The 14,203-nt window shown below is 49.3% G+C and overlaps 6 protein-coding genes across 6 annotated transcripts; 1 reads left to right on the top strand and 5 right to left on the bottom strand.

Annotated features, from left to right (window-relative positions):
- Positions 1 to 1,878: 1,878 nt before the first annotated feature.
- On the top strand, positions 1,879 to 2,478 carry F5891DRAFT_1193079 (uncharacterized protein; the record flags this gene model as incomplete). The annotated part of the gene is made up of 1 exon (XM_041367677.1): positions 1,879 to 2,478. One exon carries the CDS (start codon positions 1,879 to 1,881, stop codon positions 2,476 to 2,478), a length of 600 nt encoding a protein of 199 aa, XP_041222068.1.
- Positions 2,394 to 4,613, bottom strand: F5891DRAFT_595409 (interferon-inducible GTPase-domain-containing protein). Its single transcript, XM_041372412.1, has 2 exons — positions 4,046 to 4,613; positions 2,394 to 3,991 (listed from the first exon to the last, which is right to left on the bottom strand). Exons 1-2 carry the CDS (start codon positions 4,207 to 4,209, stop codon positions 2,659 to 2,661), a joined length of 1,497 nt encoding a protein of 498 aa, XP_041222067.1. The 5' UTR covers positions 4,210 to 4,613; the 3' UTR covers positions 2,394 to 2,658.
- Positions 4,374 to 5,586, bottom strand: F5891DRAFT_1054135 (uncharacterized protein). The gene is made up of 5 exons (XM_041362607.1): positions 5,309 to 5,586; positions 5,042 to 5,249; positions 4,722 to 4,970; positions 4,630 to 4,641; positions 4,374 to 4,572 (listed from the first exon to the last, which is right to left on the bottom strand). The coding sequence occupies exons 1-3, from the start codon at positions 5,405 to 5,407 to the stop codon at positions 4,750 to 4,752; spliced, it is 528 nt and encodes a 175-aa protein (XP_041222066.1). The 5' UTR covers positions 5,408 to 5,586; the 3' UTR covers positions 4,374 to 4,572; positions 4,630 to 4,641; positions 4,722 to 4,749.
- A 122-nt stretch (positions 5,587 to 5,708) lies between these two features.
- F5891DRAFT_595378 (uncharacterized protein) lies at positions 5,709 to 6,769 on the bottom strand. Its single transcript, XM_041372411.1, has 2 exons — positions 6,503 to 6,769; positions 5,709 to 6,451 (listed from the first exon to the last, which is right to left on the bottom strand). The coding sequence occupies exon 2, from the start codon at positions 6,420 to 6,422 to the stop codon at positions 5,766 to 5,768; it is 657 nt and encodes a 218-aa protein (XP_041222065.1). The 5' UTR covers positions 6,423 to 6,451; positions 6,503 to 6,769; the 3' UTR covers positions 5,709 to 5,765.
- Positions 6,770 to 7,722: 953 nt separating this feature from the next.
- F5891DRAFT_1193076 (P-loop containing nucleoside triphosphate hydrolase protein) lies at positions 7,723 to 8,940 on the bottom strand (the record flags this gene model as incomplete). Its single annotated transcript, XM_041367676.1, has 3 exons — positions 7,723 to 8,618; positions 8,742 to 8,788; positions 8,840 to 8,940. 3 exons carry the CDS (start codon positions 8,938 to 8,940, stop codon positions 7,723 to 7,725), a joined length of 1,044 nt encoding a protein of 347 aa, XP_041222064.1.
- A 2,075-nt stretch (positions 8,941 to 11,015) lies between these two features.
- Positions 11,016 to 11,786, bottom strand: F5891DRAFT_983479 (uncharacterized protein; the record flags this gene model as incomplete). Its single annotated transcript, XM_041377329.1, has 1 exon — positions 11,016 to 11,786. One exon carries the CDS (start codon positions 11,784 to 11,786, stop codon positions 11,016 to 11,018), a length of 771 nt encoding a protein of 256 aa, XP_041222063.1.
- Between the last annotated feature and the right edge of the window lie 2,417 nt (positions 11,787 to 14,203).

Raw genomic sequence — 14,203 nt, 5'->3', positions numbered from 1 at the left:
CAAGCAGGAATTGAATGGGCCCTGGAACACGGGTCTCAATCACATTACCGGATCTCAACCTTCGGTTACTGGCAAATTAAAAAAATTGGTCACGATACTTGCGTTACATGTGCCAACCAATTGAACTTAGTCTGCGACCAACAAGGATTACCCTCAACTTTTCGTCCCAGACTCTCCTAGCGAAAAAGTCGAGCGGTAGATTGTTACCGTATCTGCATTCGGAGCTGGGGTGATTAGCCTGTTGACCACAGGTTTTGACAGGGCCAGGTGAAATTGACACGGTCCTGCCGCGCCTGTGACGCGGCACTGTAACAAATCCTAGGGTACAGATCATGTTCAAACAGCTTCATAGGTTATTCCAAACACTTTGAATCCTCACCGTTTTGTGGTGACATCTCATCTCATGAGTATGCCAAAATTGCACGTTGGTTCTCGGAGAATGTTCCTGGTGCTTCCGGTTAAGTCGAAAAATGACTTGGTGGCATGCCTTTGGTGCATGCTTTCACTCTCGTTGTCGCTCATCGAAAGGCCAGTGATTTCGAAAAACGCCTCAAAGCTCGAAAGAGAATGGAATGATATCATGCTGTTAAAGATGGCTTGTGCTGATCTCATGATAATCTATCCTACCAACAGCTCCGTGGCTGACGTCGACCTCGAGTGTCTGACCGCACTAGAAGCAAGGATGTTCGAGGATTCCGAAGAAGCAGGACCTGCATGCAACTAGCAGTAGGGTTTGGATGCTGGGCAACATCACAGGCGATGGAATGTGCATCTCGGAATTCCTGGTGAATGGGTTTCTGGAAGAGATTATAGTGAGAGTGAACTTGAAGTGACGAAGACATTACCTGCTCCGTTCGATAGATATCTAACTTATGGGATTGACAGCACGGCCCCTTATTCAGTGATAACTCCGATGCTACATCTTTGGAGTCTGCAGACAAGTTATCCGAAACTGTAGCTCCTTCTCCGCCGGCTGAAGAATGTCCGCCCGTTAAACGTCGATGTGCTCCATAGGCTCGAAGGGTCCAGAGAGGGAGGAAAAGAAAATAGTCATTGGCTTATGTACCTAGTTGTACATGTCTCTATGGCAGATAAAATAACAAAGGAACGGTCGTGAACTTGATATGGAAGTCGAATGTAGAACATATAGGAAAGGCGCGTCAGTGGCCGCGTCAAGACTCGTTAGTGCCGCGTCACATGCGCGTCACGCCACGTCACGGCCGCTTCAAAATAGCAACGCCCGTTTTGACATGCTGCACAAACCCCTACCGCGCCGGAGTCAACAACTACACACAATATTTGGTGGATCTGCACCTGCTGTAGAGAGGTGCAGGCAACTGCTAGCGCCTGTTCTTCTTATGTCTGCCAAATCTCAAGACTCTTCGACAACTATCGACATCACAGCGTGTGCAGCCATGCTCACCGATGATCATTGCTGCGAGTTTCTACAGTAATCTAGATATATGAAACTTCAAATCAATGCCCTTGCCTTGCACCCACCGAAGAACCCCCGAGTTGGCGCTGTTGATTCACACATCAACAAGGAGGACTTAAAACGCTGCATGGAGAAACACGGCGAATCCACTCGGACTACGCGTGTTTGGCTAGATTCAGACACGTTATCTATCGGGTCACGGAAGGATAGCGAAGCTACATTTTGGTAGATTTGCCAATTGACCACAAGGCCTTCTCACCCGTTCAGGATTCTAGACAATATTGCTCTGTCAAGGACGTCACACTTCTAGTCAAACAAATCATGGAGCATGACGAAGCTCTATCATCGCACGACCCAAACTCGGCAAATGTTCAAGCATCCGCACCTGCCTCTGTTCCACATCAGATGGCTCATCATTGTCACTTCCTGTAGAAGACGTCGTGATGGCGATATCTTTAGCACATCACTCAGGACCGTCTCCCGCAGATCCTCAGAATATAGCAACATGCTCTTCTGTCGACTCCTATCCTTCGTCGTCACTGAAAATTCCAACCTCTCTATACCCAAAACCTGGTTCGGGCGCCAGGGTCTTACTCGACCAGGTATACTTACCATTGATTTCGCGGTTGGAGATCGCATTATTCCCTCAGCTCCGTCGAGCAGGTACGCAAGACTTCGCAGTTCTAACTCAGCCTTTCCTTACGAGAAATCCTAGTTCTCCCAATGTTCCATTTACCGTGCAACTTTATTGTTTCCGCAAGGATCCCCATGATGAGCTTCAGGAAGGTGACAGCCTGGATACCACCCTTGAGCCTGCCAAAAGGCACCCTCGTGGTACAAACCCAGAATGGACGCTCGACGCCATCACTAATACGCTTACGAGGTCACGTTCACAGATTCATCCCACGCATGTCGGAGACACTGGATCGCGTCGCATCAGAATGCGATACCTTTCGTCCTGTAGATCTAGGTTTCTACTAGAAATCTCAATTGCAAATCCTTTGTATTCAGTCGGATGGAAATCAGTCGCTCGCAAGCAGTAAGAACACGAGGAGAAGTAACAACATCAGCACAGAGGAAGAAACATAGAAAGAACCAAATCTGCACGTCTGGAATCAAGCTCGGTCGCGAACGGTATGATCATGTCAAGAACGAGAAGTATCAGTAAGAGTCCGAAGGAAGAACTATATCACCACCGACTACTCATTCGTGATAGTCGCGCCTCAGTCACGGTGTCCTCGCCTGATTTGGGCTTCTCGGATCATGTCGCTCAACAACTCAATCTCATCGATGGTCTTCGGCTGCTTTCTTGCCAGAACATCGAATATCGTTGTATTCGACGCGACATCGAGCATCGTTTTATTCGAAACGATGTAAACCCGTTGGTCAGGTATATTGGCATTCTGTAGGTTGTCTTTCACGCTCTGGCGCGTCTGCTGAATGAACTGCTGTCGTGCAGCCTGGTGGAGCTTCTTGACCTTGCTGCTATCATCGTCGCTGTCATACCCCATATCTTCCATAATGTTGCGGATGTGCTGATCCGCTTTAGAGCGCACGATATACGTTGGGATCTTGAAACGTCTGCAGTTGGTGAGGATGGCGATGTCGGTCATGGTGAAGCGATTGTCGAACAGGACGATGATGCTGTCAAAGACGTAAAGTCCTTGGTCGTTGAAGTACTGCCAATCTGGGATTTTGAGCGTGCCAGCGCCCGGGAAATCGTACAAGACAAGAGGGTATTCCGCATTAGGGTGAGGGTATCTATCCATGACTAGCGTTGTCTCGGTGACGCCAGTGGCAGCAGCTCCGATGTCCTTATTACGCAAACCGCGGAAGGCATTAATGAGAGATGATTTCCCTCCTCCTGCTATCCCGGCTATTGCGATGTGGAACAGGTCCTCGCGATATTGTACTCTCTGCTTGGCGGCGCTAACTTCTTCAGGTGTGGGAGTCACCACAGGTTGAATGCCCTCTTTCAACTTGCGTTCAGCCTCCTCTCTGGCAGCATTGGCTACCTTCACTTGCTCCTCTGCCGCTTTCTTCGACACGTTGGCCGCCTCCTGGGCGGCAGCCGCTTTCCTCTTCTCCTCATCAGCAGCCTCCTGTAGTCTCTTGGCCCGCTCCTGGGCAGCCTGGGCGTCTCGTCTGGCTTGCTCTTGTACAGCGGCAGTTCGCTTACGCTCCTCCTCTGCTTGCGCCGCTTGCTTTTTTGCTTCCTCACTGGTAGTACGAGCAGCAGCTTCCGCCTGTGAGCGAGCTTCGTCGGCAGCACGTTTGGCCTCGGCCATCGCCTCCCTTTCCCTATGGGCCTGAGCCTCTGAGGCTGCCGCGGCTTCCTTAGCGGCTTGCTCAGCCGCCTTAGCCTCTTCCTGTATTTTTTTATTCAACCTGTTGAGCTCAGCGATTCGTTCTTCGGCAGCCTTAGCATCCTGTCGGGCTTGCTCTGCCTCAGCCTCTGCCTTTTGGCGCATTTCTATCTCCTCGAAGGCTGGATTGGGCTCGTCTGGCTCCGTAAAACACATCTCTGGGTTTGCTCGACAATGGTAATGCGTGGCCCTGTTAATAGTCACGTCGCATGATGCTCTCATCTCTCGAGCTGAGAAAACTTACTGGTGTGCGTATGCTTTGAAAAGAAAAATCGACTGACAGCGTTGTTCAGAGTAAGTCCTGTAGGAACGAAGAGCCGATCTTAGACTATAGAATATAATGTCTGCCTTCATATTGTCCCACATGCAGACCAAGAGAACGACTGAATGCGGCCAAGCGCTGATCATAGATTACCCAGGGCTATGGGTTGTTCTCCATCCGGAGGATGGCATAAAGCGTGACCTGGAGGAAACGAAGTTGTGGAATCGAATGGAAGACGTTCTGCGCATGAAAGTTGGGAATGAATTACCAGATCTGGTCATGATCAGATGAACGACGAATGTATGTGTACCTCACAATTAAGACAGGGTTCAACGTTCAATCGTCTGGGCCACACAAGCCTGCAATCATCTTCGTTGCTGGCGTTTGGAGTTACCAGAAGAAGGAAGCTTGAGGCTCAGACGAAATGGACTTGAATGAAGAACAATAAATTATCTACAAGCAGTCTTGAACCTCGTCATTCCTAACCCTCCGAGTCAGCAGACCCAACCCTTGTAATCAAGTGATTGAATTTTTAAGTGAGAGACAATTATATTATATTCACGCACATATGTGGTATTCTATGGAAAGAGTTAAGGGTTAGGAATGTGAGCGACGAGGTTTGGGATCAATTTCCGAACATCGGCTCCGATGGACGAACCTATGTCCTTTCATCTTTCGCAGCTTCATCACCGAATATCAGCGTTTCCGGGCCCGAAGCTATCTTGGAAGTAGGTGCCGGGAAGTGTATGTGTGGATACGCAACACGGTGTGCACGTAATTCCCGCTGTAGCTCGTCCAGTACACAGTGGGATTTCGGCGAAGGATGGCAGTAAGAAAGGTAACGTCATCGATAATGAGGTTGCGATGACTGCCACGATGCCCATGATTTGCATTTTGAGATGCAATACTGGCAATCCAAATCAGCCGGATAGCTTTGTAAACAAGTTTCTTGACATTAAGTAAATAACAGATGCTTACGACGGAATGTGCGTATCGGTGCAAGACAAGTATGCGAACTTTTAAATCTAGGGAGACTTAGTGTGCGTGGCCACGTGCTGGTATGCTGAAGTGCTCCATGAATACGAACGATAATGCTTACTGAGGACATCTCTGAAATGGCCGGTCTGGGACAGAGTCCAGAACATCGGTAGGCCCATCGGCATCTCCAACCAGAGTATAGATATTCCTGTGTCCGTCATTGTTTCTCGCACTTGCTCACTGTCTGCATCGGCACCAAGGACTTACTTCCATGGACGTTGAGAGTCTTCTTGTGACCATGCAGTAACATAGTGAGCTCGTTGCTATGTAATATATCGATCTGGCCGGGTTCTTGCGATGTGCCATCCTCCTCAAGGGACATCATCTAGCCTCACATCCATAAGCGGGTAAGGAGAGGGGCGGGCAAAGAGATGTGTGGGCAAGGAGAGTGGCGGGAAGAGTTGAGGCGGACCATAAACCTAGTGAGATGTTAGACGGTGGGGGGCGCATTGGTGGGATTGATTGGCGGCCTCAGGCAGCCAGGCTGGCCATCGAGCAAAGTTTAAACTCCGCTTGGAGGTGATCTTCGAAGGACGTTTCTGAGGCACAAGTTCACGTTCAACTTTTGTAATTTTGCAGTCAGACAAATTTAAACATGTGCACATTGATTTGACTCTTCGCTCAACAGAATTATACTGATGCGGTTTCTCGGGATTTCCTCAGTCTACTGATGGTGGCACGACTCCTGCAGTGCCTTCCTGGCCTGCTCCTGGGCAGCCTGGGCGTCTCGTCTGGCTTGTTCTTCAGGCGTGGGAGTCACCAGAGCCTCAATGCTTTCTTTCAACTTGCGTTCAGCCTCCTCCTTGGCAGCATTGGCCGCCTTTACTTGCTCTTCTGCCACTTTATTAGACACATTGGCCGCCTCCTGGACGGCAGCTGCCCTCCTCCTCTCCTCATCAACAGCCTCCTGCAGTCTCTTTGCCTGCTCCTGGGCAGCCTGGACATCTCGTTTGGCTTGTTCTTGGACAGCGGCTGTTCGCTTAAGCTCCTCCTCTGCTTCAACTGCTCTCTGTTTTGTTTCTTCACTGGCAGTACGAGCAGCAGCTTCCGCCCGTAAGCGAGCTTCATTGGCAGCACGTTCGGCTTTGGCCATTGCTTCTATTTCCTTTCGGACCTGATCCTTTGTGGCCGCTGCAGCTTGAAAAGCTGCCTCGGCCTCTTCCTGTAATTTTTGATTCAACCTGTTGAGCTCGGCGATTTCCTCTCTGGCAGCCTCAGCATCCTTCTGGGAATACGCAGCAGCTGCCTCTGCGTCCTGGCGCACTTCCATCTCCTCGAGGGATAGATTGGGCTCTTCTGGTCGACTTGCATAAGATCCCATCTGTTCGACAATGGTAATGCGTGGCCCTGCTAATAACGAGGTCGCATGATGCTCCCATCTCTTGAGCCGAGAAAACTTACTGATATGCGTATGTTTTGAAAAGAAAATCAGCTAATAGTAGTGCTTAGAGTAAGTTTTGTGGATTTCAATCGAGAACGAATAACAGATCTTAGACCATAGAATACAATTTGAGGCATTTTATATTGTCCCGCGTGCAGACCAAGAGAACGACGGAATGCGGCTAACCCAGGGCTATGGGTTCGCGTGAAGTGTGACCTGAAGGCAATGAAGTCATAGAACGGAATTAGATGAACGGAGGACGTTCTGTGCATGAACGTAGGGAATGAGTTACGAGATCGTGTATTGAATGATTGTATATGACCAAAATGTACATGGAAATTAAACACGTTAACATGGTATGTGGTGTGTGTGATATGTATCAGCTATTGACCGCGACGTTGGGTTGTCAGTACAACGTCCGTCCGTGACGGTCCGTCAGATTCACTACCAGATAGATACTGCCCTGTCTGTAGTCTACCTATCAGATCTCTGCAAGATATTGTAGTAGCATACTTATATGCAGTACCGGGCGGGGCCGCAGTAGACATAATAGGAGTACTATAGTAGTGAAGAACAAAAAGACATTAAAAAGGACTTGATGCGTGAACAGAATGCTGCCAGGCACCAAAGAGAGCACTGTCACCTGATGGGTGCTCCGTGAAGGATAGCCAAATATCGATGAAGTTTGCGACTGTCGCAGAGAAGATATAGCGTATTCTGAATGGCCACGATGAATCGTTGATGATCCTGATAGGAGGCCGTGCTGCAGGAAGGTGTACTATAGTTAGAACACTGCTCAGGCTAGGTATCATCTAACACATTACACAGTCGACCGAGACGATAATAGTCCCCCAGTGCCTAAGTTCACCTGAATGTTAAAGTAGAACCATTATACTCGATCATTTGGACCACACACCTTAAGCCCCCAATCCTCCTCGTTGTTAGGGCGTATGGAGTTACCATCTGAAGGAGGTTTGATTAGACGAATGGACTTGAATGAGGAAGGGCTTCGTCGGATCCTGGAACAACGCCGGCATACAATCACATTACCGGATCTCCCGAGTCTTGAGCTCCCTCACCGGGTTACTGGCAAATCTCTGACCATCGAACCTATAGTAGCCATTAGTAAGCGGTAGTAAGAACACGCGGAGGAGTAATAATATCAGCACAGAGGAAGAAACATGGGAAGAAGGTACTGTATGTGCAAATCTGCGGTCAAGATCGGTCACAAGCGGTATGGTCATGGCGAGAACGGATCAACATCAGCATTGGTAAGAGCCCGAAGGAAGCAATATAATGACTTGAAGATCTCTATCATCAGCCACCACTTCTCATTCATAATAATGTCCACTTCGGCATCACGACGTGCTCGCCTAGTCTGGGTTTCTTGAATCAAATCGTTCAACAACTCGATCTCGTCGATGACCTTCACTGCCTGCTTGCTCTTCACGACACCGATCATCGTTTTATTTGAAACGATGTAAACCTTTTGGTCCGGAATGTTCGCATCCTCAAGGTTGTCTTTCACGCTCTTACGCGTCTGCTGAATGAACTGCTGCCGTGCAGCCTGGTAAAGCTTCTTCTTCTTATCCTCGCTCTCATCACCGTCATCGTCATCGCTATCGTTCGCCATATCGTCCATGATATTAGAAATGTGTTGATCTGCCTTAGAGCGCACGATATACGTGGGGATCCGGAAACGCCTGCAGTTGGTGAGGATGGCAATGTCGGTCATAGTGAAGCGATTGTCGAACAGGATGATGATGCAGTTGAAGACGTAGAGTCCTTGGGCATTGAAGTGCTGCCAATCTGAGATTTTGAGCGTGCCTGCACCTGGGATATCGTACCAGACAAGGGGGTATTCCGCGTCGGGGTGAGGGATTCTAGCCATGGCTAGCGTTGTCTCGGTGACACCAGTGGCAGCAGATCTGAGGTCCTTATTGCGTAAACCGCAAAAGGCATTGATGAGAGATGATTTCCCTGCTCCTGCCACCCCGGCTACTGCAAAGTGAAAAAGGTCCTCGCGATATTGAACTTTCCGCTTGGCGGCGCTAACTTCTTCAGGAGAGGGAGTCGCCACAGGTCGAATGCCTTCTTTCAACTTGCGTTCAGTATTGAGAGTATAGCAGGGCGAGGCTAGACAGGTAAGATCTCAGTATTCGGATTACGAATCTCTTTATTGACAAGTGTTTTTACCTAGACAGGTAAGCTACGGTATATGTTAGTACTTGTACTCAAACGTTACATTAGAAGACTTACATCTCAGTATTCGGATTACGAATCTGAGATGTTTCGATGGTGGATGGCTGCTTTTATATGGTGAGTGCGCCAGCTGGCCTTTTGATGAAAACATATACTAAAGGAATGAAAAAAGATAGCCGACGTTGACACGTCGTCTGGAATCTCCGTTTGGTGGCGCTCGCACCTCCAGCTGCCTTAGAGTCTGTTCGGCCACCATTATTTGCGTTATTTGTGCAAGTTAGAATTTGGTTCTGGCTTTGCTAATCGTCGGAGCTTGAACAAGATGTCACGCTCCGATAACGCTTACCGTATGCCTTGTCCTACTATCAATACAATGCCTCTTGATCCTGATTATGACGAGGACGCTAACGAGGACGAATACGACCTTGTGGAGGCAGAGGAGATGGACCAAGATGCAGAGGAGAGTGATAAGAGATATCTGGCATGCATCATGCAGATGGCCATGCATGCTATGCGCACGGTCATTACAGTCCTCAACGCAACAACTACCGCGCTCGAAGCTTACTCAAACACCTACTACGACAAAGAACCGTATCATACCTCCACTTTGTCGGGGACTGCATGGGTCACCGAACTTCTCACTGGACACCCTGAACGCATCAGATGCGAGCTTGGGGTCCACAAGCATGTTTTCTATGTGCTCATCAATCTCCTTCGGCAAGCAGGTTGCAGAGATTCCAGGCATGTACTGCTCGAAGAGCAGCTTGCTATATTTCTCTATGCGTCTGTCACGGGTCTCTCGATTCGCCATCTTGGTGAACGCTTCCAGCGGTCCAACGAGACAATATCAAAGTACGTATATTGTTGCTGTCCTGGTATCAAGCTTATGTTCTTTCAGGTATTTTAAACGGGTTCTTTTCGCATTCTCCTCGCCACCGATATATACGACATATGTCCGCCTGCCCGATGTAGATAGCCCTCCTCCCCCCGAAATCACGAAAAACCCGAAGTTCTTCCCGTTCTTTGTTGACGCTATTGGAGCCATTGACGGTACACACATCGCATGCCATCCTTTTGGTGAAGATCGGCATGCCGCTCGGGATCGCAAGGGGAACTTCTCTCAAAACTGCCTCGCGGCATGTTCATTCAACCTTTCATTTACCTACATGTTGAGCGGTTGGGAGGGGTCAGCTGCAGATGCTCGTGTCTATCACGATGCTCGTACTACCGATTTCAATATCCCTGAGGGAAAGTATTATCTTGCGGACGCTGGTTTTGGCTCGTGTGATGAGCTTCTGGTCCCGTTTCGGGGCGTGCATTATCATCTTGCAGAGTGGGGTCGTGCTAATACTTTGTATGATGCATTCTGCTAGTACCATTCATACTTATGTTCACATTGTTACATAGGCCTCGTAATCGCAAAGAACTTTTCAATTTGCGTCATGCAATGCTTCGAAATGCTGTTGAGCGCATTTTTGGTGTCATCAAGTGCCGATTTCGTATCCTTCTCCTCCCACCAGAGTACAAAATGGACATTCAAGCGCGCATTCCTCCTGCCTTGTGTCTCGTGCACAACGTTATTCGAGTTCACGATCCAAACGACATGATGGACTATCGTAATGTCTTAGATGCGCACATTCTCACTGTTACGACGTGTGTCGCGTGCGGACTGGGATGATCTAACAGCGACGATCACGACAGTGATACCTTGTGCTGAGAGTCCGAGGTCGGCTCCTACAGAAGAGCAGGAGTTGCGTACGTTCACGGAGGTGAACGATGATAGCGAGTTACAGGCAGAAGGGGTCTCAAGTCCTCCTGAAGGTACGGGTCTGATGTCGAGCAGGTAGCTTTAGCAAGACAAAGGTTTCGATGGTAAACCCAGTAGGATTAAAGTAAGGAACATCTACTTTAATCGTCGACCTTATATAAGGCTACTCTATCGTATCTAAGCTCAGCTTGAAGCTGGGTTCTAAGTGCTTATCTATCGAGTCAGAGATACCATGCATGAGGCAGGCTTCTATCTAGGATAAGGACCGCGAGGCGTCCTTCTATCAGTACATGAGGCAACACAAGTCTTGCCTTCTATCTTGATAACATAAATAGGTCTTCTAGACCTATGTCGTCATATCGTGTAAGCGATCCAGATCGCTTACCTAATCCGGCATCTTCCGGACTTCTCTTCTATTCATCATCTATCATCAAGGCCTAAAGGCCCGGTTATCGTATCGTTGCCGTGCGAGGTGGCAGAGGGCTGGTCGTGTAGCTGGGGGCTCACGTAGTGACTGTAACATTACCCCATTACTACGCACAAAGTCACCGGCTTTGTACATCTTAAACGTCTTCTTCCATCGTAGCAACAAGTGGTGCGGGAGTTACTGGTGAGGAGGTGGAAGGTACTGAGGGAGTTTCAGGGACAAGGGAAAGTTCAGTGGGATGCTGAAGTTCTAGATCCGCGAGTGCCTTATGGTTATGCTCCCAATCTAAGAGAGCTTCGAAAAACTTCTCTTCATCGCTAAACTCTTGGAGTACAATGCGTCCGTTGAGTCGCGGGCAGTGGACCGACAGATGGTCAGGTCCTAGTTCATCGCAGATGCAACAAACATAATCTGGACATCTTCTGAACTGATGTCCGTATCCTCCGCAGCGCTTGCAGAGCGTTCTACGGGTTCGATCTATGGTAGCCGCCTTTCTTCTCAGCGGGCGTACCGGGCGGGGTTCTTCTATAACGGGCTTCACTTCAACTTTCTTTATCGCTAGGTCGGTGATATCGGAGAAGTCGAGGGGGAGTAAGTGAAGTGCGAAGTTTCTGATCCGCCGTTGCAGATGAAGTATAGCAAGTTTCCGAGTTGCTTCATCAAGGTCAACACGATTGGCTACATCTTCCAGCAGCTTCGTGGTTCGTATAATGCAGACGGTGAGGGAGGTACACGCTGCAGTTCTGGCGTCTTGATCACCAAGGATTTCGTCGATCGCTTGGGAGTACGCGGGGGTCAGGATAGCAGCTTCATTGAACGCGCTGTTTTCCGTCATTCTGAGGACTACTCCATAGTCGGAGTCCTTCAGTGTAGTCTTGATAGAGTCGTTATCGATGGAGTTTGTCATGATGATGATGGAGGTTCGTTGGGAGAGATGTTCGAGGATCGAGAGGGTTTATAACCTTCTTCCAGATCAATCCAAGCTCCGATTCATTCTAAACTTATCTTTATCGTTATCTCTTATCGTCTTATCTAGCCATGAGGCTAACTCGTGTTCGAGATTCTTCTTCGCTATCAGAGGGAGGGTGCCGTGATAGGTACTATCATCCTTTATCTTTGTTGAAAGATCAGGTCATCATCAGAGGGTGGTCGTCATTGCCATGATGGGTTCTAGAGGATTCCATGGGCTTGCAGGAGTTTCCGTGGAGTTCGTCTCGTGATAGTTTAGCCTCGTTCCGGAGGTGGGGGTCCGAGCGTGGGTGCCAAGGCTTGCAGGAGTTTCTTGGGGTCGTCCAGCAGGGGGATCATCTTCTATTACCCTTTGTTTACATATGGTCTACTCAGGTGGTCGAAGTGCAGTGATGTGAGGGGTCCCGAAGCTTGCAGGAGTTTTCCGGGGTTCGTCCTTGTTCATCGTCTAGTTTTATGTCATTACGGACGATCGTAGTTTAGGGTCATTCCGGACCTTATCTAGTTTTAGGTCGTTCCGGACCATCGTAGTTTAGGGTCGTTCCGGACCATCGTAGTTTAGGGTCGTTCCGGACCATCGTAGTTTAGGGTCGTTCCGGACCATCGAGGTCGGTCGAGTTCGGGATCGGTGATCAGTGTTCAGGGTGGAGTAGGCGTGGAAAATAAGTAAAATGGAGGATTTCACCCCCTTACTAAGCCATTAGTCACCGACTAATCATATCCAATCAGAAGTCTAGGCCAGGGAGCGGGCCGTCGTCTTCGAAGTCGTTTCCTTCCATATCTACCATTCGCAGATCATGCGAAGAGGGTACGTTTTCGTCTTCATCCTCGTCATCCTCGGAGTTATCCATGTCGATAAATCGGATAAAACTCGGCCCGGCGTCTAGTTCTTCCTTCTTTATTTCATTCTGGCGATATGCTTCATGGGTCGAAGCGATTCGGTTGATAAAAATATCCTGTGCTTCTTGTAACACAGGGGGAAGTTCGATGTCTGAAGATAGCGTCATTGCTTCTTCGGGGTTGTGCGCGGGTGTCATGGAGAGGTTGAGGGAGTTCGGCGGTTCATCGGCGGTTAAATACGCCGGTTCGGTGTCTTCCTCCATTGCGGACTCAGGACTTTCATAGAATCTGAGTTTCTTGGCGGTGGGAGGGTCTTCGATTCGGACTGCGCGTCCTTTTCCGAGAACGGATATCGGTTCTCCGGAGAATTCGAATCTCTGAGTTTTTTCTGGTTCAGGGGCCAGTCTGGGTGCCTTGGATACAGGCGGTTCTTCATTCATTATCGCACGTCCCTTCCCAAGGACTTGTGCGGGCTCTGCCGAGAATTCATATCGGGCAGGTACGGGATCTTCATCAATCTTCATCGGCTGAACAGCCGGTACGATCGTCTTCTGTCTTGGCGGTTCGGGATAAATGTGGTCAGATATCAGCGCCGGTCTGGAAGTTTTCTTCTGAGTTGTCTCCGGATCAGTGGCCGGTCTCTTCTGTTCATGTCTTTTTGCTGCAAGGTCGATTCTTGGCAGCGAATCTTTCTTCGTCACAGTTTTCGCGGGCTGTGGTGCGGTTTCTGAAGGTTCAACGGGGATTCCGTTCTGCGGTTCTTCGTGGGCCGGTGCAATTCGTGTCGTTCGGGCTAGTGGTACTGTGCCCGAGGAGAAGGCGCGGGGAGTTGTCGGGGATTCCGATCGTTTTCTCTTCTTTGCCACCTTCTTTTCTTCTTTCTGGAAGAGGGGCGCCTTGCCGTTCTTCTTCCGATCAGTATCTATCTCTGTTTGCTTCTTTCGGGAATCTGCGGTACTTCTAAGAGTTACCGCGCCGGTTTTCCAATTGATCAGGGGGTTCTGGCTGGTAAGCCAAGGTCGTCCAAGCAGGAACTTGTCTTTCGGACCAAGTTCGGCTAGGTAAAACCTTTCGGTCATTACCCTTTCGTCTATCTGGAATGTGAGGTTGCAAAACCTCTCTATCGGCTTCGTTCCGAAGCAGGATCCGTCAGCGTTCGAGAGTTTCATTGGGCTCTCTAGCTGGTGCGTTGAGATGCGGTGCTGCGTGATTACGTCCTGATTGACAAAGGACTGGCACGCCCCAGAATCTACGATCATAGATGTCGTGATGGGGTTGCTTCTCGTTCTGGAGATCAGGGTGGCGTTCACCCTTATGTCATCCTTAGCCCCGGCTTTCTTGATAGCTCGCAGGGGTTCTTCTTCGATCATCTTTCTCCGTGAGGTTCGGGTCCATTGCGGACAGCTCGCGGCTTTGTGTCCGATGACGTGGCACACAAAACATTTCTTCTCTCGCAGACAGAGGCGAGTCTCCTTCCCGGTCAGATGCGAGGCGGCGAAGGTGTTTCTGGTAGTT

The sequence above is a fragment of the Suillus fuscotomentosus genome (genome assembly GCF_016647785.1).
Source record: "Suillus fuscotomentosus strain FC203 chromosome Unknown F5891scaffold_55, whole genome shotgun sequence".
Lineage (NCBI taxonomy): Eukaryota > Fungi > Basidiomycota > Agaricomycetes > Boletales > Suillaceae > Suillus > Suillus fuscotomentosus.
Note: the sequence above shows the minus strand (reverse complement) of the source record. Positions and strands in the feature narration are given on the sequence as shown.

Coding starts and splice junctions, on each gene's coding strand:
- F5891DRAFT_1054135 (XM_041362607.1), bottom strand. CDS start 5,407: ATGGCACATCGCAAGAACCCGGCCAGATCGATATATTACATAGCAACG. Junction 5,250..5,308: donor GACTCTCAACGTCCATGGAA/GTAAGTCCTTGG, acceptor TGACGGACACAG/GAATATCTATACTCTGGTTG. Junction 4,971..5,041: donor ACCGATACGCACATTCCGTC/GTAAGCATCTGT, acceptor TTGGATTGCCAG/TATTGCATCTCAAAATGCAA.
- F5891DRAFT_595409 (XM_041372412.1), bottom strand. CDS start 4,209: ATGATCAGCGCTTGGCCGCATTCAGTCGTTCTCTTGGTCTGCATGTGG. Junction 3,992..4,045: donor TTCAAAGCATACGCACACCA/GTAAGTTTTCTC, acceptor GACTATTAACAG/GGCCACGCATTACCATTGTC.
- F5891DRAFT_595378 (XM_041372411.1), bottom strand. CDS start 6,422: ATGGGATCTTATGCAAGTCGACCAGAAGAGCCCAATCTATCCCTCGAG.